At 32.8% G+C, this 21568-nt stretch overlaps 1 protein-coding gene across 8 annotated transcripts in view; it reads left to right on the top strand.

The window, feature by feature from the left end:
• Positions 1–21568, top strand: part of LOC724962 — a 64420-nt gene that overhangs the window by 30184 nt on the left and 12668 nt on the right. For 7 of the 8 annotated variants that reach the window (XR_003305994.1, XR_003305993.1, XM_026444814.1 and 4 more), the window contains 5 exons: positions 3583–3965; positions 10494–10835; positions 14724–14868; positions 17388–17784; positions 19193–19574. Coding sequence is in view for 6 of the 8 variants with exons in the window: in XM_026444814.1 (XP_026300599.1) it covers positions 3583–3965; positions 10494–10835; positions 14724–14868; positions 17388–17784; positions 19193–19574 (1649 nt within the window). In the remaining 2 variants the exon portion in view is untranslated. The remainder of the gene's footprint in view (positions 1–3582; positions 3966–10493; positions 10836–14723; positions 14869–17387; positions 17785–19192; positions 19575–21568) is intronic. The other variant, XM_026444813.1, reaches the window with a different exon arrangement.

The raw sequence follows: 21568 nt of genomic DNA, 5'->3' as shown, positions 1-21568 counted from the left end.
TAATTATATATCAAATGATCGAAAAATCCCATAATAATAATAATAGCTAGGAAAAGTATCTACGAAATCTTGGGCCAATAAATAAAGAATAAACGTCCATTCCGATCATTCGAACAAAACTGAAATTTTCCTTTCAATCTTTCCTTTCATTTCCTTTTTTCTTTCTTTCTTTTTTTTTCCATTCGCAAGCAATTCCACGAAAATTATTTTTTCTTAATTATATATCAAATAATCGAAAAATCCAGCGCATCCCATAATAATAATAACAGCTAGGAAAAGTATCTACGAAATCTTGGGCCAATGAACAAAGAATAAATGTCCATTCCGATCATTCGGAAATAAGAATAAAATTTAATTTATTAAAATATTTATATCTAAATTAAATTTATTTCTAAAAAAACTAGATATTAATAAGTTCGAATAACATTTAATTTCTAAATCTATATTTATAATTTTATTGCAACAAAAAAATATCATATAAATTTAGCTCCCTTATTTTCGAGATATTTAAAATTATTAAAGCAAAAGTGAAATTTTCCTTCCAATCTTTCCTCTCATTTCCTTTTTTCTTTCTTTCTTTCTTTTTTCCATTCGCAAGCAATTGCACAAAAATTATTTTTTCTTAATTATATATCAAATAATCGAAAAATCCAGCGCATCCCATAATAATAATAACAGCTAGGAAAAGTATCTACGAAATCTTGGGCCAATAAACAAAGAATCCATTTCGATCATTCGAGCAAAAGTGAATCTTTCCTCTCATTTCCTTTTCTCTTTCTTTCTTTCTTTCCAAGCAATTCCACGAAAATTATTTTTTCTTAATTATATATCAAATAATCGAAAAATCCAGCGCATCCCATAATTACAGCTAGGAAAAGTATCTACGAAATCTTGGTCCAATGAACAAAGAATAAACGTCCATTTCGATCATTCAAGTAAAAGTGAATCTTTCCTCTCATTTCCTTTTCTCTTTCTTTCTTTCTTTCTTTCTTTTTTTCCATTTGCAAGCAATTCCACGAAAATTATTTTTTCTTAATTATATATCAAATAATCGAAAAATCCAGCGCATCCCATAATAATAATAACAGCTAGGAAAAATATCTACGAAATCTTGGGCCAATGAACAAAGAATAAACGTTCATTTCGATTATTCGAGCAAAAGTGAATCTTTCCTCTCATTTCCTTTTCTCTTTCTTTCTTTCTTCCTTTCTTTCTTTTTTTCCATTCGCAAGCAAGTGAATATTATCAGATCGAAGGAATCCCCGCAGAATCACGTCCTCCATTTCTATTCCTCGACGCGTTCGTATAATCATCATCCCTTCTGGGATATTAACTTCTTGCCCTCGGTCCGGCTGTTAGCTCGATATTAGCCAACAAATTGCCAATATAGTCGGTCGAATGAGAACCGATATTGAACTCGCGTAGGAAACGATAACGACTACTGGGCGGAGGAAGGAGGGAAGAAGGGAAGGGGGAGAGTGGTGGCAGTCGCATTGACATTAGATCCGATTCGCGGCGTTAGACGCGGACGGAGGGGGTGGAAGGCGTTAATTTAGCTTCCTCGATTAATTTCTAACGAACGTCGAATCGCGACGTTGGCGTAAATCATGCCACCGGTAGGGTAATTTGTACTAAGGAAATCCGTTTCTTATCCTTCAATCCTTATGCGTGTTATATTATATATATATGTATATGGAAATCGGATTCGCGTTTAAATTATGCTTGATTTGTTGCGTTCAGAGAGGATCGTGTTGATTTATTCGTTGTTGGAATAAGTCTGTTAATTTTTGTTTAATATCGAACATTTATCGGTTAAATAAAACGTGAATATTCATGATTACATCGGTGTGGTATCGTTGAGCATAAAAATTTCAAATTTTAAAAATTCTGTTGTTTTCATTTTGATTTGATCATTCGAGCATAAATTTTATTATATATATATATATATATATATATATTGATTTCGATCGAATTAATATTAATTTATGTGCATTAACTTTTTTTTTTAATTTGAAGTCGGTCGAAGGTGTTTTCGATCGACGAACCGTATTTCGAGAATATATTAATAATTTAGGTTAAATTATCGAATTAATAAAATATTCTACACGTCGTAATTCGAAATGTTGCACATCTAATAAAATATCAAATCAAGAAATTAATCGAATTAAACCAAAAGGCGTCCTCCTTCGTTCTAATACCGCGTCTTCGACTCGTCGTTGCAAATAATTTCCGTTTGCGCTGTTCCCCCTCTCCTTCCCCTTCCTCTTTGCCAAGTTACTTCCTTCCTTCCTTTGTCAACAAAAACCCACTCGAAAGCAACCACCGACGACGACATCAACATTCCTGAAAACGAGCATATCTCGAACAACAAACACACTTGCTCCAACTTCTCCTCCCTTAATTGAACTTATTATCGATGAGCCTAATATTCATGCAGATCATTAAGACGACATATAAGATTCCAATATTTTTATTTAGTTTTATACGAATCATTTTGAGGATTAAAAGTTTAATTTTAACTTAAAATCTCAAGTGAATAATTTCTCTAATATATCAACGATATATGTAAAATTTAAAAATGTAAAAATTAATTATTAATCTAATTATAATTAATTTTAAATTCATTATAAAAATGTTCTATCCAATAATACAAATATTATATACAATAATAATTATAATTATATATACAATAATATAAATATTATGATTCTTATCAAATGACGATTTGAAAAAAAGAAGAAAAAATTCGTATAATATACAACTCGCCAATTTTCCCATTTTGAGGATTAAAAGAATTTTATATGAATCATTTTGAGGATTTAATTTTAACTTAAAATCTCAAATAAATAATTTTTCTAATATCAAAAATATGTGTAAAATTTAAAAATCTAATTATAATTAATTTTAAATTCATTATAAAAACTAATTGTTGTTGTATCCAATATAGTACAAATATTATAATTCTTATCAAACGATTTGTATAATGAAAAAGAGAAGAAAAAATTCGTGCAATACTCCACTCGCCAATTTTCCCATTTTGAAGATTTAATTTTAATTTAAAATCTCAAGTAAATAATTTCTTTAATATATCAACAATATATGTAAAATTTAAAAATATAAAAATCTAATTATTAATCTAATTATAATTAATTTTAAATTTATTATAAAAACCAATTGTTGTAATACCAATATAAATATTATAATTTTTATCAAACGATTTGTATAATGAAAAAAAGAAGAAAAAATTCGTGCAATACACCACAATATATCAACAATATATATAAAATTTAAAAATGTAAAAATTAATTATTAATCTAATTATAATTAATTTTAAATTCATTATAAAAACCAATTGTTGTTGTACTCAATATAAATATTATAATTCTTATCAAACGATTTATATAATCAAAAAAAAGAAGAAAAAAATTCGTGCAATACCCCTCCAATTTTTTCTACTTCTTCCCACCACCAATTTTCCCCTTCCTTCCTTGAATCGAATCGAATCGAATCGAATCGAATCGAGTCGAGGGATTGAAAACAATTTGTTTCGAATCGATTCACCGATCGAAATTTGCTTTCCAGAGAAGCCACCGAAGCGCGGCACGATGAAAACCCAGGCGACCCAGACCGAGATCCCGGCCGTGTTCCGTGCCCGTGTCCCCGTCACCCTCAGCCCGAGGACGATACACCGCGTGAAGATGGTCTCGCAGGGGGCTCAGACGAACGGCCTGTTCAACGGCAGGAAGCTGACCAAGAGTTACTCGGAGGCAGGCCAGCTGGGCACGCCTTTGGGCCAGGCAGGTGGTGCGGGCAAGGATGGGGAAGAGCACCACGAGCCCCTTCACAGGACGCAGAGCGAGGAACCGCCGAGGTCTCCCTTTCTCGTCGACACGCCACCCCCCCAGGGACACGTCGTGGACGAGCCGTTAACCAACGGGGACATCTCGGAGCCTATCATGGCCGTCGTGAGTCTCGAATATTATATTATTTGTTGGCTCGTTATTTCGAAATTTACAATGTGAATTTCGTTGAATATATAATATATAATATTTCCGTGAATTTCGTTGTACGAATTTTGTGGAGAGTAAATGGAGAGTGTTTCATAAATTTTTGAAAGATTGGTAATAAGAAGAATTTGTTCTCATTAAGGTTCAAATTTGATAGGATATTTTTTTAATGAGGGACGATAAAAATTTCTTCAAGTGATACAATTGATATTGGAAATTAGGAATGAATGGTGATCTCGAAATTCGTTGGTTTAAAATTGATTCGTGATAGTTTACCACAATTTCTTCAATGATGTGTGTTACACGGGTAGGGAACAATTATTAAGCCGCAACTCTGGTGCACGGATTGACTTTAAACGATTCGCTTGAAATTTGCACAATGCACTTCTGGTTTTAATGAATAAACTTTGGAGGGTGGAAATGTCCGAAGCGGGCGATACACTCGTAGTCATCCACTTAGCAACAGCTATGGCGAGGTTGATTTATAATGTCAACTCATTTCCCTTTATCACCGCGCGCCAACCAGTTACACAGATTTTCGAACTAAATTATGGGAGGGAAGAACTTTATCCGTTGTACATAATATTTCAATTAGGAGATGAAATTTCTATTTCTATTTCTAAAAAGTTCAGTGTTTAACAACAATTGATTGAGGAATCAACAATTTCTAATTATTTGTTCTATAAATTGTTTATTTATCGCACGATTCAATCGTTAACCTCATAATTGACGAATTGGAGAATAATCGGAGAATACGATTCGTGAAATTCGAATGGTTAATTAGCATAATTAAATCGTGTTCTAAATTTAATATTGATATTCCAAAGTGAAATCATTTTTCAACGAATAATACGGATCTCAACGGTTACCAAGGAATTTACTTAATCTGTTGAATCGTTGAATCCCACGAGAGATTTCGTCATACGTGAAGTAATATCCATAGTGGAAGGGAGAAAGAGGATTTAGGGGGCAAAGCGGAAAAATTAATGTGAAACGTTAAAGGGTGCTCGAGATACATTGAATTTATCCGCAAAATACAGGATGAAGGTACGAAAATGTGACGTTGCCAATTAAATAATCAAACACCGATTTCAATTTTTTTCGTTTCATTCATTGGATCGTGTGATCTATCATTTCGAAATTCATCTTTTAAACGAGAATGCTTTGAAAAAAAAAATATATATATATATATATATATATATATATATATATAATCATTTATCGATGATAAAAGTCTTTATCGCATCCCTTGATCAATTTTTTTCATCAATTTTTACTTCGTCTCATTGCCCTGTACGTGGTAAAAATTACTTGGAAAATCGAAATTCCATAAGGGCCAGTCGCGTGAAAATCAGTCGTCAATTAATTCTGCATTAAATTCTATTGATTTCGTAGGCCGCCACGTTTCAATTAACCAGTTAAATGCTCGGGACGCGTGACAACGTGTCCTAGTGAGAAACAAATGTGGTTTCGGATGGACGCGGAGTGAACTGTATAACTTGATCATCTCTTGATTATTTTCATCGCCTATCCCATCACAATCTAATCGCGTTGATTGCCTCTTTGTTAATCGAAACTTTGTTCACTTAAGTTTTTCAATTATTTGTCTAACCTATATTTTGAAGCTCGATAGTTTTATCACAGATCTCCAAATACAATAATTAGTTTCAAGATATTCTATAAATTAATTCCTATTATGAGGGCTATTTTCACTCTCTCGACGTACAAAGTGTTGATATATTTATAAGACATCGCTTTAAAGGCGAAAACAAACGCAAAGTTGGAAAAGTTGGTTGGTTGGTTATTCATCAAGTTATAAGCAATTTTCCGTTAGACGAAAAGAGACGAAAAGATATATATAACGAGACAGCTTTATCTTAGTTACACCGACGCGCCACGGTGCGGCGTGTCACGTCATTCTAGTGTTTACGTCTCGCTCCATCTTGAACTTAAATTATTCGTAATATAAACGATCTCATTAAAAAAAAAAAAAAAAAAAAAAAGACAAAATTAATTCTTGTTAATTCTCTGTTCATATGTTGTATATCGAGAGAGTGAAAATAGCCCTCGCTCGATCGATAATTGGAAATAATTTATAGAATATCTCGAAACTATTATATTTAGAAATGGCAAATCTGCGATTGAAGATTATCCACGAGATTCAAAATATATGCATTTATTATTATTATTTTTCATTCGAAACGTTTCTGAATATCGTAGAAAAGAAGCAAAATAATATTCCATTACTTTATATTTATTTTGTACATACGTTTCGAAACGAACGTCTTATCAACGTATTATCGCATATCGCGAAACTTTTCTCGTCCAATCATACTTTACTTGAAAATCGAGTTACGTACAGTTCACTGCTAAAATGAAGCCGGGCGGGACGAAGAGGGAGAACCGTTTATCCCCACTTCACACGCTTTGTTGACAATTCTGACATCATTCGCTGCACACTAACAGTAGAAGAATCATAATTTCAATATTCATAATCGTTATTCAAAAATTATTTTCGTTTATGAAGTTATAATCACCCAAGACTGGAAATTGAAATATTTTCGAAGCTATTAATTATTTTGATACATAATACATAATATACTTAGCATACCTAACTTATACGTATACAATTATTATCTTATCTGCTCGAACACGAAATTGCTTTTGTAAATTAAACTTTCGTTACAAATCGTAATTAGCCTAACGTATATAATCAGAAATAAAGAAATATTTATATTATATCGATATACATTAGAACACTCTGAATTCTATACACAGATCATCGTTTTGAATTAACCTATGTGACAAATATCGTGCTAGAAACAAAAATACGCGTGAAAATAGACGATTCCTTCTTTCTTTCCATCCAGAGAACTTCGCGCACGTTCGAAATTCCATTCCATCAAAACCAACGATCTCACTCTTCTCACTCACCTCACTTTCCTCGCAACCATAACCTCGAAGAAGAAAAATAAATAAAGAGAAAAGCATTCTAGTACGATTGAATCTTTCTTTAAAAATTTGCTTCACTCGCGATAGACAACGATGGCCAACATAGAAAATTCCTTTGATGGTGAAAGCAATCGTACGGGGGGAATCTCATCGATTCCGTTACTCGCTGGAGAGTTGGATAGGAGCTCGATTTGGAAAGGGCCTCTGCGATGCTCGGCTCCGCGTACTTGACGCCGCTCTCGATTCACCGGATGGTGGAGGGGGGAGGAAGGGGAGAGGAGAGGGGATATTACGGATTCCAATTTGAGGTGGTTAAGGAGCCGGGCATGAAAATCTGTCGAATTATTCGCGATCGCGGCGTTCTGTGATGCGGGATCAAACGTTTCTCTCGCGACATCCGATTCAATTTCACGTATGAAATCTCCCCCGCTGTCACACAGTGGCCGGGAGTTGGATATCGATTAGCTCGACGATTCGGTTTTCCGGATGGGCTACTACGCAACTTGACGCTACTCCTGTACACCGATTAACGTGTACATGCTCGACTTTTTTTCTTTTCTTTCTTTTTTTTTTTTTTTTTGTATTTTAAGAGTTTAAATTCGGGATCGAAAGTCAAATCTGTGAATGAAAATCGCGATAAATAATAATGAATGAATTTCTGATCGCTGAAATCCCATCACTCGTTCGGTTATTAATAATCGTTGATACGATAAAATTCGGCGTGATAAATTCATTCATTCGCGGAAATCCGCGGAGGAACTTGGCGATTACAAGCGAATTTATGCATCGTAACAACGATGTACGGTATCTCTCTCTCTTTTTCCCTCTGAAAAAAAAGGATTTCGCATAATAATGAAGCAAATTCCTGTTCGCATTTAACCTCAAGGGGGAGAATTTTCGAAACGAACGAAAAATTCGAAAGGATCTCTACCTCCTCCATGGAGACTTGAAAAAAGACTTTTTCTTTTTTTTTTTTAAATTTCTAAATCATGAATGGTAATTGTGGTGTGTAACTCGAATTGCCTCGAATTAGAATATATAGAGATAGAAATATAAAGAGAGGAAGGAAAGCAAAACCAAATACGGGGAACATGGAGTCGAAATGTGGAACGTGATGCAATTAACGCGTTCAATGAAATCGTACAGGGGATTAATTAATTTATTTCCGTGTGTTCGGCATAAATCATGGGGGCCACGTCACTCGATTATGCGGGGAGGAGAAGAGAGAAAGAGAGAGGGGAGGGGAGGGGAGAGGTGAGGAAGATCGGACAAGAATCAAATTTCCCCGCTATTTATAGCCGATTGTAATGGTATCGTGATCGAATTACTTGTCCGGTTAACAAAATAGACGTGGAAAAGCGAAAGCTCGTGTGTCGTGGGTGAAGTGTAATTAAAGGACACACGTTGTTACGGATATTAACGTATCGATCGAACGTTGTTCCATCCGTTTTATGACGTTTTCGCATCGTTTCGCCGCCGATCAAAACGCCCGCCCACCGTTCCACCGCGTGATTCTCGAAAATCATTTCAATTCGCGGCCTGGACAGGTTTGACGGAACAAGATGCACGGTTTAATTAGTTCAGCGTACCGTCTGCGCGAACAGATGTCGCCCAGTGATTCGAATAATGTAAAATTCGTTTTCGAATAAGGAATAATTGTTTCAATGTAACGACTTCATTATTGAAATTTTTATACATTAAAATTTTATAATAAATATATAGGCTATATGAACTGATCGATTATTACTTCGATAGTTAAGTAACTTTTCTTTATCAGAAGCATTTAGCAAAGTTAGAAATATTATTATTGCTTATTTCTCTAAAATAATAATAAATAAACGATGATAAAAATATATATATATATTATATCATAAAATAGTTTAAAATTAATTTATAAATTTTGTAACAAATATATTTATTTTAAATCGTTATAAATTATCAGCATTGGTTTTTATTTTTGCTTCTTTTTCTTTTTTAAGAAATTAAAGTTAAGGAATTATTTATATTTTTAGAAATTCACACAAAGATTCGTCGTTTCAGGCGATAAAAATTGAATTGTATGAAAAATAGAAACTTTCTAGTTCTTTTTATTGCCATATTCAATTTGCAAAGCTATAGGAATATATGCAGACACAATGAGACTCTCGCTATCTAGTGGATTCTTTAATTCAATCATTCATATTTATGAATTAATTTTAAGCTATCTTATGTTATAATATATACATTTTTATCATCGTTTAATTTATTATTACTTTGGAGAAATAAACAATAATAATATTTCTAACTTTGGTAATTTTTCTATTTCTTTTAATCTTTTTACAATGCTTTTTTCATTCTATAATTTTCAATTTTATTGTTTTTATTGTAATTTTAAAGAATAATAATATTTCTAATTGGCAATTTTTCTATTCCTTTCAATCTTTGAACAGTATGTCTTCTTACATATTTTCTTTATTCTATAATTTTCAATTTTATTGGTTTTATTGTTGTCGGATAATTTATAGAATAAGATTGTCGAGGATACATCCCGTAGCAAATAGCCATAATTTCTTTTTTTAATAAGCATGCCATTTCCAATTCTCAAATTTATTATACATTTATCGAATTTAAAGTTTTCTTTCTAACTTATGCGATCATATCTTTGGTAAACGTTTCGACGAAGAAGAGGGCGCTATAAATTTTCGTAAAATCATTTACTCATTATTAACCCCTTGAAACGATATTTTAAACACGATGAATTTTTAATCTAATCTTTGGTTTATCGAGACATCTTATTTTAATCACAAATCTTGTTCCATTCCAAGAAAATATGATCGATACATATTTTCTTCACGATTCGTAAGTTGAGTAATATAAATTTCCTCGATTAAATTGCAAGGCAGAAAGTTCACTCGTTAACGAAAGAAAATTTCAACCTTTACTAAACTACGCGATTTAATTCGATTAATACGATGATGATGATGATTATAATAATAATAATAATAATAATATAAACGCGACACGATAAAATTGTATTATTCTTCTCGTTATTTCTTTTCAAAGGGGAATAAATGTGTCGAGAAAATTCACCCTCGATGATAATGTGGATAAATACGAGGTCGACGATGAAATAAGCGCCGATAAAAGTATTATATCGATAATATCAACGCGCCGTATAAATACACATTGTCGGTGAAATATTGCCCGGTCGAAAAATATTGCCAATAAAATAAATTAACCCACTCGAAAGAAGCCGAATCATTTTCAGTTCCATTTTTTTCCTTTCCTTTTTTTTTTTTTCTAACAAACTCATTTTCCCCTCCTCTGAATATTCATTATTCATATTACATTACTTGGTCGACTTAACTTCATCCCAATCCCAAAACTCTCCCTCTGGAAAAATTCAAAAAAACTCGAAATACGTCTCTTTTAAAATTCTCCCTTCTCTCCTTTCCTCTTCTTTCTTCCCCCCTCTTTCGAGAAAGAAAACCATCGTCACACAAATCAAGCCAACGAGAAAGAAATAATCTCTCCTTCGTTTCGATTCGTTCGCAGTCCCAGGGTCGGAGAAGATCGTACGAGTTGGACGACCAAGAGATCCTGATCGACTTCAAACCAGCGCCCGTGTCGCCGGACGCCCGCGCCCTTTTGAACCGGATGTCCCAGACGGGAAGGAGGTTCCTCCCGTTGCAGAAGACGCTGTCGGACGGGGAGATCCGGGTTGAGAGGCGCGAATTGATCGGGGAGGCCGGCGAGCCGAGTTATCCGCACACGTGCAGGAGGAACCACCAGGACCCCTGGGGAAGGACCGTCAGAGCACCCGTCCAATTCTCCTCCACGCCCGAGGATCTGTCCTTGCTCAGGGTCGCTTCGCCCCAAGAGGATCATCCCGAGGAGGTAAAGCGTGTCGCTTCTCCTTAACCAAGCTATGAATCATCATGGTCTCTTTGTGGGAAACAGGAAAGGAGGGAGCAGGGGAGAGGGAGGAGGGAGGAAAGAGTCTCTTTTTTGTTCCTCGTTTCTTCTTCTCTCCTTCGATATTTCTTTCTTTCGATATTCGTTTTTTCTTTTTTTCTTTAAGCGCGATAGAAATTTAGATGATTAATTATTGTTGTTATTTCTTTCTTTCGATATTTGTTTTTCTTTTTCTTTAAGCGCGATAGAAATTTAAACGCTTAATTATTATTGTTATTTCTTTTTTTTTTCTAAATTCATGTAACAACATATAGGACAATTTCGATATTTGTTTTTCTTTTCCTTTAAGTATAATAGAAATTTAAATGGTTAATTATTATTGTTATTTCGTTTTTTTTTAAACATATTGGACAAGTTCCATATTTGTTTTTTTTTCTTTAACTGCGATAGAAATTTAAACGGTTAATTATTATTGTTATTTCTTTTTTTTTTCTAAACATGTAAGACAAATTCGATATTTTTTTTTCTTTTTTTTTAACTGCAATAGAAATTTAAACGGTTAATTATTATTGTTATTTCGTTTTTTTTTAAATATATTGGACAAGTTCCATATTTGTTTTTTTTTCTTTAACTGCGATAAAAATTTAAACGCTTAATTATTATTGTTATTTTTTTTTTTTCTAAATATGTAGGACAAATTCGATATTTTTTTTTTTTCTTTAACTATGATAGAAATTTAAACACTTAATTATTATTGTTATTTCTTTTTTTATAAATTCGTGCAATAATATATAGGACAAGTTCGATATTTGTTTTTTCTTTTCCTTTAAATGTAATAGAAATTTAAACACTTAATTATTATTCTTATTTCTTTTTTTTTTCTACATATAGGACATATGTTCAACATATAGGACAAGTTCGATATTTATTTTTTTTTTTTTACTTTAAGCACGACAGAAATTTAAATAATTAATTTTTTTTTTTTTCCTAAATTCGCGCAACGACATCGGATATTTCGATATTTGTTTTTCTTTTTCTTTAAATACGACAGAAATTTAAATAATTAATTTTTTTTTTTTCCTAAATTCGCGCAACGACATCGGATATTTCGATATTTGTTTTTCTTTTTTTTTAAATACGACAGAAATTTAAATAATTAATTTTTTTTTTTTTTTTTAAATTCGCGCAACAACATCGGATATTCCGATATTTGTTTTTCTTTTTCTTTAAGTACGACAGAAATTTAAACAGTTAATTATTTTTTTTTTCTAAATTCGCGCAACAATATCGGATATTTCGATATTTGTTTTTCTTTTCCTTTAACTACGATAGAAATTTAAACGGTTAATTATTATTGTTATTTCTTTTTTTTTTTTCTAAACATATCGGACAAGTTCGATATTTGTTTTTTTCTTTAAGTGCGATAGAAATTTAAACGTTTAATTATTATTGTTATTCTTTTTTTCTTTCTAAATTCGTGCAACAACATGTAAGATAATTTCGATATTTGTTTTTCTTTTTCTTTAACTGATGATAGAAATTTAAACGCTTAATTATTATTATTATTTCTTTTTTTTTTCTAAATTCGCGCAGCGATATATCGGAGAAGTTTAATTAAACCTCCGAACGGGAATTCTTCGAACGCGTTTTTTCGTCCCCCGTTGCATTGGGAGCACAACGCATTATGAAAACGGCGAGATTCGGTGCTCGAGGAGCATTTTAAATCCGCTGACTCGGCGCAATCCATATTCCTGCTACGTTGGAATTCTTGCGATCTCTATACATCAAACTTTTCAAATGATCCCGTTCACTTCTCGAACGTTGATAACGTTATTATAGATGGATTCGTATGGACGTGCCGTTTTATTTTAAACGACAATTTATCAAGTTTATTAGTTATGCATGTAATTTAAAGATTTCTTTATTATTTTTCCAAAACACTACATGATCTCGTTTATTATTATATTTTCAAAGATTTAACTTTTTCAATTTTTAATAATTTATTCGAATATTCCTTCAATTCGTATACAATTTGAAAAGGTAAAATTTCAATCTCGTATCGCTCATTTAATTTTAAAGGACAGCGGTGTTTGAGTTAAGAGTGTGCAAATATTCGATTTTCGATATAAAAAGATATTTTTCTGAAAGTCACGAGGCGAAAGTTCGATGCTCTTGAAGTTGAATTAAATTTCGAAGCCTCCCGCCTCCCTCCCAAGTTTTTTAAGTTAACATCGTGTGCAATGCATCCTGAATTTAAGCACATTCGAAAACTTTCTTTCGAGGCCTTAATTGCCTCGAATTGAAAAATTTTCGCCACCCCTCGCTTTCGCCCAGTTTTTAACTCTTCGTTTGTGAATTATTCCTTTCCTTTTCCTTCTTTTTTTTTTCCTTTTTTTTTTTTACACATCCTTGATCCAGTTTAAAAAGTAACAGGTTAAAAAAAGCCGAAAATGGAAATCGTTATCGATCGTTATGAATGAATTAGAGTTAGTTTTCGTCCGTCCGCAAAATCAAGCATTTATTTTAAAAATGGTTGAAATCTCTCTTTGCTCATTTATATTGTCGCAATCTCGTATAATCTTCATTCGTTAAAGTTAAAAATAAATTCGTCTCGTCGTTTAAATCGTCAGGATTCAACTTATCGTTGATAATGTATTGTAAAAAAAAAATCACCATGATTTATATATCCTTTTATACGAGCAATTTTACAGTTGGAAGATAAAATTTAACGTGACACGTTTATCTAATTTGTTCAGGTTTTGAAGAATTTTTTTAAAAAATGCAATTTTATTATTATTATTATTTTTTTCCTTCTTCAACTGGACTTATACGCATCCTGCATATAAAATATGAAATATTTCGACATTAACACATCTTTGATATCTTTTGCGTTCGAATAACCACGATTATTCATCACTTTTGGTTCTACAATAAATGAAAACAAATGAAAATTAAAAAGATGAAAAAAAAATCTTATTTTCAACGTTTCCTTAAGACTTTTAAAGTCTTAAAGTCTTCCTTTGTTTCTAATTTTTTTTTCTTCTAGGGGAAAAAAATGTCTTATAATAAAAACACATTTTATTCTATCTTCATCTATTTTCCTCTGTTAATGCGAGCAAACTGTGTGTTCATTTGTTTTCCTTTTAATTTTTCTTTTATTTCCTCTACTTCGTATTCTTTCTTCTTCTTCTTCTTTTTCGCTTCAGCATTTCCCAGTTGAATTCGTATTCTCAATTACAAAAATATCTTTCGCGAAAAATTTTTATTATTCACGATACACGTATTAAATAACGCAAGAAGTTAAAGAAAAAAAATGGAAGCCAAAACTTTTTCAAAACTCTTCCATCTCTTAAACCTTCCCTTCTCTCTTACTTCCTTACTGAGAAAATAAAAACCGACTGAAAACACCGACTTAAAAACTATCCCCGAGTTCCATTCACAAAACAGTGGAAAAAAAAAAAAAAAAAAAACATTTTCTACACCGTCGTAAAATTCTTCACGAACTGTAGATCCACCTACCATTATGCATCTTCAGACAATCCCTCCTCTCGTCGTACACGTCTGGAATAAAAAAAAAAAAAAAATTTCTACGAGCTCGCGAATTCCGCCAGAGGGCTACTCAGAAGCCCGCCATCCGCCTCCCTTTCGAGCGACTTTCGAGCCTCGAAACTCGAAGAGACTAGAAATCGATAACCGACTCGAACTTCTCCTCTTCCCCTCCCCCTCTTCGAAAAAAATCACGAATACGAAAAGCATAGGAAGAAAGGAAGAAAGGAAGAAAGAAAAAAAAAAGAAATCTTCCTTCGATTTTATTCCTCCAAAACGTATCACCATCACGTTCGTTCGATATCCATGTACAACACGTTGCAGGAGTTTCACGAGAATCTCATCAGGCGAGGACTGTTCCGCAAAAGGAGCGTATCGTTGGAAGATGGCGTGCAAGGATTGGCATCCGACGATTTTATGCTACCCAGATCGCTTCCCACGTCCCCTACATCGCCGACAGCGGTATCAGGTACGGTGGAATATGATCCATGCTCTTTTTATTATTTATGCAATGAGCGGAATTTTATCGTGGAATATTTCGCGCGATGTTTCTCCTGAACGAAGGATATTTCACGGTGGCGGAATCGTATAGGATATTTTTAGAGTTTTACAACGGCGGGAAGGAATGAAGGAAGGATTGGAGTTGTAACATTGCTTTTTGATTGTTTGATAAATCAAGAAGGGAAGAGGATGAGAGAAGAAGAATCATATCTTTTTCTTTTTTTTCTTTTTTCTAAATATATAGTACGAAGAAGAATGAATGATATTCAATGATAATAATTTAAGGCATCATGTTCGTTTGTGATTTATTTGTTTAAATGATTAAACAATAAGATGATAAAAATATTATTTAAATTTAAATTTGAATATTTCTTAGGAATGGAATCGAAAATTATATTACCAATTCTAAACATTTCTAAATTTCGTCTTTTTCTTCTATGCAAATTTCTTATCACTGTGCATTTCCTATTTTTGCTCTTCTTTATCTCACCTCTCGCCGATTTATATTCTTGCATCATGCTCGAAGAAACACTTTTTCTCAGTTAGATTGGATTGTATTTTTTTTTTCTTCCTTCTTTCTTTCTCTTTCAGCAATTTCGTAGGCGATGCTTCGAATAAGAAAAAAGATAGTTAAAGATAGTTAGCTTAGATCGTGTAAAAATTTTACGTTATTTAATCTCTGTTGGCTGTGTACACGAGTATTTATTTTTCATCGTTATGCCATTTCTGCAAATGCTTTAAGCTTTCAATTTATTAACGATATATCAATGTCAAATATACACAAATAATACACGATTCATTATAATAATAAATTACAGAATGTTGATATATTCGTATATTATTGGAGAGTCGATTCTAAAAATCAAAATAATGATCAAAAATGTTGCTTGAGGCTCGTTTATTAATTATAACCAATTTTAGATTTGCATCGAAGCGAGACAAAGAACGACGTACAGCGCCACGCTGTGGCTCGTTGGTGTAACAAAGCAGCTATCTCTATCTATCTTCATCTCGTTCTTCGTTTAACTTTGTTAAACTTCAATTTCTTATAGCTTACAGTTTCAATCGATATTTTTGTATACTAATTTTTATGTTTGCTGTAAAATCGATCTTCTTAATGAGCTTGTTAATATTCCATGCAATACATTAACATCTTAAAAAAAGCAAACGTATTCAATGTTTGTAATGAAGTTAAATTATTTATAATTAGCATACTATTTCATATTTCATGATATATACTTTTTTTTATACATTTTTAATAACTTTTTATTCTACAAAACTTTTTCCAAACATTTTTTTTCTTTATATTTACATTAAATGTTATTAATATAAAAAATGGAAAAAAATATTTCACGTAATTACAGCTGAACGTGTCACATATTAAATTATCATAATAAAATTTTCATTAAATTTTTCAGTTTTAACAATTTTTACCAATTTGTATAATTTTGTACGAAATATAGGAATATTTTCGTAAGCAATTAAAAAACATTACATTACATTAAACGACAAATACAAAATGTTTCATAAATATGATTTGTTGTTACGGCAATATTAAAATAAATCAAAATTAATTTTGTAAAACGAATTGATGTCGACAATTAATAAAAATTCTCTTCAGTTTCTTCCAGTTCAATTGCTAGCTCATTTATTTTCACGATTAAAAATATAATTGAGCGAATTGTAAGAATTTCATTTTCAACGAATATTTTTAATTTATCTTTTCGCTCGTAAACTTTAAATTTTGTAAAAGTATGTTTTTCTTATTTTCCAAAATTTAATAACATAGCGGGGAAATAAAAATTTTATACTTTATGAAAAGCATAAATTAATAACAATTACACATCGAAATTACAATTTTTTATTTTTTAGTTTTTCCGTGAAAATAGATTTATCGAAACTATACTCACCTCCATTTATTTCTTTTGTTTATTTCTCGCTTGTCAATTTTCCAAAAAAAAAAAAAAAAAATTACTCTTTCTACATTTATTTCCATTGCTTTCGACCAATTTTAAACTTTGACGTTCACGAAAGCTGTCAAATTTTTCAAACAATTTAGTACGAAAGGTAGTCCAAATATCGGATTTAAGGTGAAAGTATGGGTCAGTGAGTTGGGTAACAGAACAAATCGTGCAGCAAATAAAGAGCAGGGATACAGAAGTTGACCCGAGTAGTATCACCTTTATCTCGTCTTATTCCTTTCTAAAATATTTGCTTCGAATATGTTATCGCATATTCGTATCACGTTTTACATTATTTACAAAGAGAAAGATCCGATTTGCAGACATATCGATACGCACATTTAATCGTAGAGAATCAAGCACAAATCCTATATTTTTCGAAAACAAAACAAATAATACAAATAATAATTTCGAATTTTTCGCCCTCGATATCGATCATTCGAATTATCCTTATCTGTCGAATCGACAAGTCTGAAATAGATATAAAACAATGTAATACAATAATAATTTAAGAAATAACTTGCAGCGCCACGAAGGATTTTACAAAGCCCAAAGGACTACGAGTCGCCGACACGCCCGTTGCGGCAAACCGGGCAAATTTGCCCGTTACTTTTCGGCCCTGGAACCGGGATATCCGGCATGATCACATCTCCGTTCGCATCGAGCGATTCGTTAACGAACGACGTCACGAGGGACCACAGCGACGGAATTTGGAACGAGTCACAGGCGACCGTGCTCCAGGCAGACTCGTTGGCCCTTTTGACACCGTCCTCGAGGAGAAGGCACCTACTGCTTCTCCAGCATCAGCAACGTTCCTCGATGGACACCGAGGCGCTCGATATCGAAGAGACGATGGAATCGCGCCCATCGAGTCCAAGGATACGCCTCGAGGCTGCCACGCCTATTCAACCGTTAACGCCAAGGTAATCTATCATTGGACCTTTTGTCGTCACACTCATTTCCATATTACTTGGTGGCCATACAAATATATTCCCCCTAAATTTCACGTGAACCAATACACACTATTTTAGATTCAATCGTTGAAAGAAATATTCTCTTTGTTTAGCCATTATACAGAAGTTGTAATCTAACCTAACATATTACAGGACAGATCTCCTTTGACACGAACTTTAAGTCGTAATCATAGACCTCTCTTCATTCAGTTCAGAATAATAACTCCATAACTTATAACTTATTATTTATATAGTTAAATTAATTTTGGCAAAAGTTACAACCTAGATCAAATCTACCCAAAAAAAAAGTTCCAAAGCATTCGGAGGATTTTAAGTTCAATCGTTCAAAGAAAAATCTTCTTTGTTTAGCCACATTATACAGGACCTAACCTAACATATTACACAGATCTTGATACGAACTTTGAGTCGCAGTCAGAGACTTTTTTTCATTCAGTTCAAAATAATAATGTACTCCATATACTTACAACTTATACAATTAAATTAATTTTGGCAAAAGTTACAATTTAGATCAAACTTATCTACCCAAAAAAAAGTTCCAAATTATAGGAGAGGACCTAACCTAACATATTACAGGACAGATTTCCCTTGATACAAACTTTGAATCGCAATCAGAAACCTGTTTTCATTCAGTTCAAAATAATAACTCCATAACTTATAACTTATAACTTACAACTTATATAGTTAAATTAATTTTGACAAAAGTTTCAATCTAGATCAAACCTATCTATTCAAAAAAAGTTCCAAAATACTCGGAGGATTTTAAGTTCAATCGTTGAAAGAAGAATCCTCTTTGAATGTTCAGTCATATTATAGGGGAGGACTTAACCTAACATATTACAGATCTCCTTTGACACAAACTTTAAATTGCAGTCAGAGACCTCTTTTCATTCAGTTCAAAATAATAACTCCATGTACTTACAACTTATATAGTTAAATTAGTATATATTATTATTATTATATAGTTAAATAGTTAAATTAACTTTGACAAAAATTACAACTTAGATCAAACCTATCTACTCAAAAAAAATCCCCTCTTTGGACATTTAGCCATATTATACAGGACCTAACCTAACATATTAGGACAGATGTTGATACAAACTTTGAGTCGCAATCAGAGAATCTTTTCACTCAATTCAAAATAATAAATTCCACTTACAACTTACAACTTATACAGTTAAATTAACATTAGTAAAAGTTACACGATCAAACCCAAAAAAAAAAAAAAAGTTCCAAAACACTCGGAGAGATTAGCCACAGAGAGACAATCAACAACAATCATACACGCACACCGTTCGATCGCCCGAACACTGGCCCGTGCTAGAGACACCCCGTGTACAATAGGAAGCGATTTTTAAAGGCAATTACTTCTCAGCGTCGAATCGTGCGTCACGTCGATGAACGGAAGGCCGAGAGGCGGATTCCGTCGTCCAAGCCCCGGGCCCCCCTTGTCCCAGCCTCAGTCGCAATCCTCGAGCGAGTTCGGGCTGAGCCTGGCGCGGACCGACTCGGGCGGCCGGACCAACACGGACCTGTCCGAAACCTCGACGACCGAGGACTACGTCACTGCCAACACCTCGACCGAGACCGGGACCACCACGGGCACTTCCGCAACGACCAGCTCCTGGTCGAGGCCCCCGCAGACGTCGAGCGCAGCGGCCTCGGCCTCGGCGACAGCCACTGCCGCGGAGGGAAGCTCGTTCGAGAGCGCCAGCTCCATTTACAGCCTGGCTCGCAGCGAGGTCAGTTCTTTTTCTTTCTTTTTTTTTTTTTTTTTTATCTTTTATCCTCTTTTCTTTTCCCGAGTTCGGGAACCTTTTGTCGAAAAGAAAAAGTTTCGAAGGAAATCGTCGATAAGTATATATATGGGGCAAGTTTTCATTTCGCGCCGAGTTTCTTCGAAGATTTCTTTCGAATATTTTTCTCTCTCTCTCTCTCTCATTGTTTCAAGTTTCTTATGATTTTATATCGGTGTTCTTTTTTTATTTTGAATTTACTTTGTTTTCGTAGTTTTGAGATTGATATCGCGTAAAGTTTTATATATGTGTTTCGTGTATATGTCGATATAACAGGTTTCTTGAAACAAGGTAAGGTTTTATCTGTGGAGCGCAACTCATGAAAGATGCGCAATTAGAGGCCGATACGGTTCATTGATATTCGAGCAATGTGCACCATCTTGGATGTTTATTTGCAGTACATATCGGTGTAATGAATACGGAACAGGGAACAGGTCTGAATAGGGAATGGCTCGTGTATAAAAATAAGAAAATCAGGACGAAGGGAGGAAATTTATTTATTTTACAGTGATCGACGGTGAAGAAAATGCGCGGGAAATTGAGAGAAGGTATTAAAATTGTGACGAAGGAGGATAATTAATGAAAATTAGATTAAAGGAAAATATTTCGAAATAATCGAATTAAGTTCTTCGCAAAGATGGCGGGGAAAATGGGGAAGGAAGCGCGAGATAAAATAGACGTAACGTTTAAATGAATAATTTCTTTTTTTTTTTTTTTGGATAGATTTATATAGAGATACTTAATAATTGAAATGGCGAAACATGTATCTTCTTTACCTGTAATGTATATTTGGATCCTATATATTTGTGCGCTTTTCGATTATCCGTGAATATTTGATTATCGATCATTAATTATTTCGATAATTATTTCGACCGTTATATATATATATATCGATTTATTATTTAAATTAATTCTCAATAATTCTAAAATAAATCGAGCGAAAAATAAAATTATTTGAAATTTAGTTTAATTTAGTTTAAGAGAAATATTTTTTTTCTTTCTCCCAAAGTGTTTTAAATACTTTATTATTCGCAGTAGAATTCTCGTTGTGAAGAAAACACGAGCCGTGATACAGGTAAACGTGAATCATTAACGTGTACACTTTCGTCCATAAATATTAAGATACGTGTATTAAAGTAGTCTCGTATAAACAAAATAATTATCGCACATTATCAGAGAAATGATAGTCAATTAGTTAGAATTTTGCATTTATGAAACTTAATGATCTGAATATACTGCATGGTCGTTTATCTGCAACGGTCGTAGAAATATAATGAGATAAAATTTGCATTAATTTGTTGAAAAAAAAATTTACGAATTAGAGAAAAATTCTGAAAAATTAATAATAAACTATATATCTAAATATCTGACTCGCGTAGAATTATCTGCAAGTCATAATTAAGTAATTAAAAATTCGATAGAAGATGTTCATAATATTACAAAATTAATTAACTTTTCCTCCTTTTATTAAATTTTTTAGAAAACTAATTTATCTTTCTTTACGTTTAAAAATATCGCGTAGGTAAAAAAGATAATTTGCTGTGTATAAAGAAAGAAAAAAAAAAAAACGTGTAAATCTAGAAATAAGTACCAACGTATATCCACCTTGTTAATTTCTTGTTACGCGAAAAAAAAAAAAAGAAAATTAAAATTCCACGATTATTTTCTGCGTTCAATAAAAAAAATTCTGCGTTTAATCTTCCAGACTTTTCGATATTATTTTCCAACGTTCTGCAATTCTTATTTTTACCACATCATCAATCACAATTTATTTTCCACCTCGTATTTCACATTTCAATTTTATCAATATCCCAGAAGAATTCTTATTCGCGTTAAAAAAAAAAATGTCTAAAATTGGCCAAACTTTAAAAAGCAATTTTTGTTCATCGTAAAAGGGGGGAAGAAAAAATTCCCCACCTCCTTTCCACGCTCCTATTCCC

Source organism: Apis mellifera, linkage group LG13, assembly GCF_003254395.2.
Source record: "Apis mellifera strain DH4 linkage group LG13, Amel_HAv3.1, whole genome shotgun sequence".
In the NCBI taxonomy this organism is placed as follows: Eukaryota; Metazoa; Arthropoda; class Insecta; order Hymenoptera; family Apidae; genus Apis; species Apis mellifera.
The sequence above is the reverse complement of the archived record's forward strand: the minus strand, read 5'-3'. Positions and strand labels throughout refer to the sequence as shown.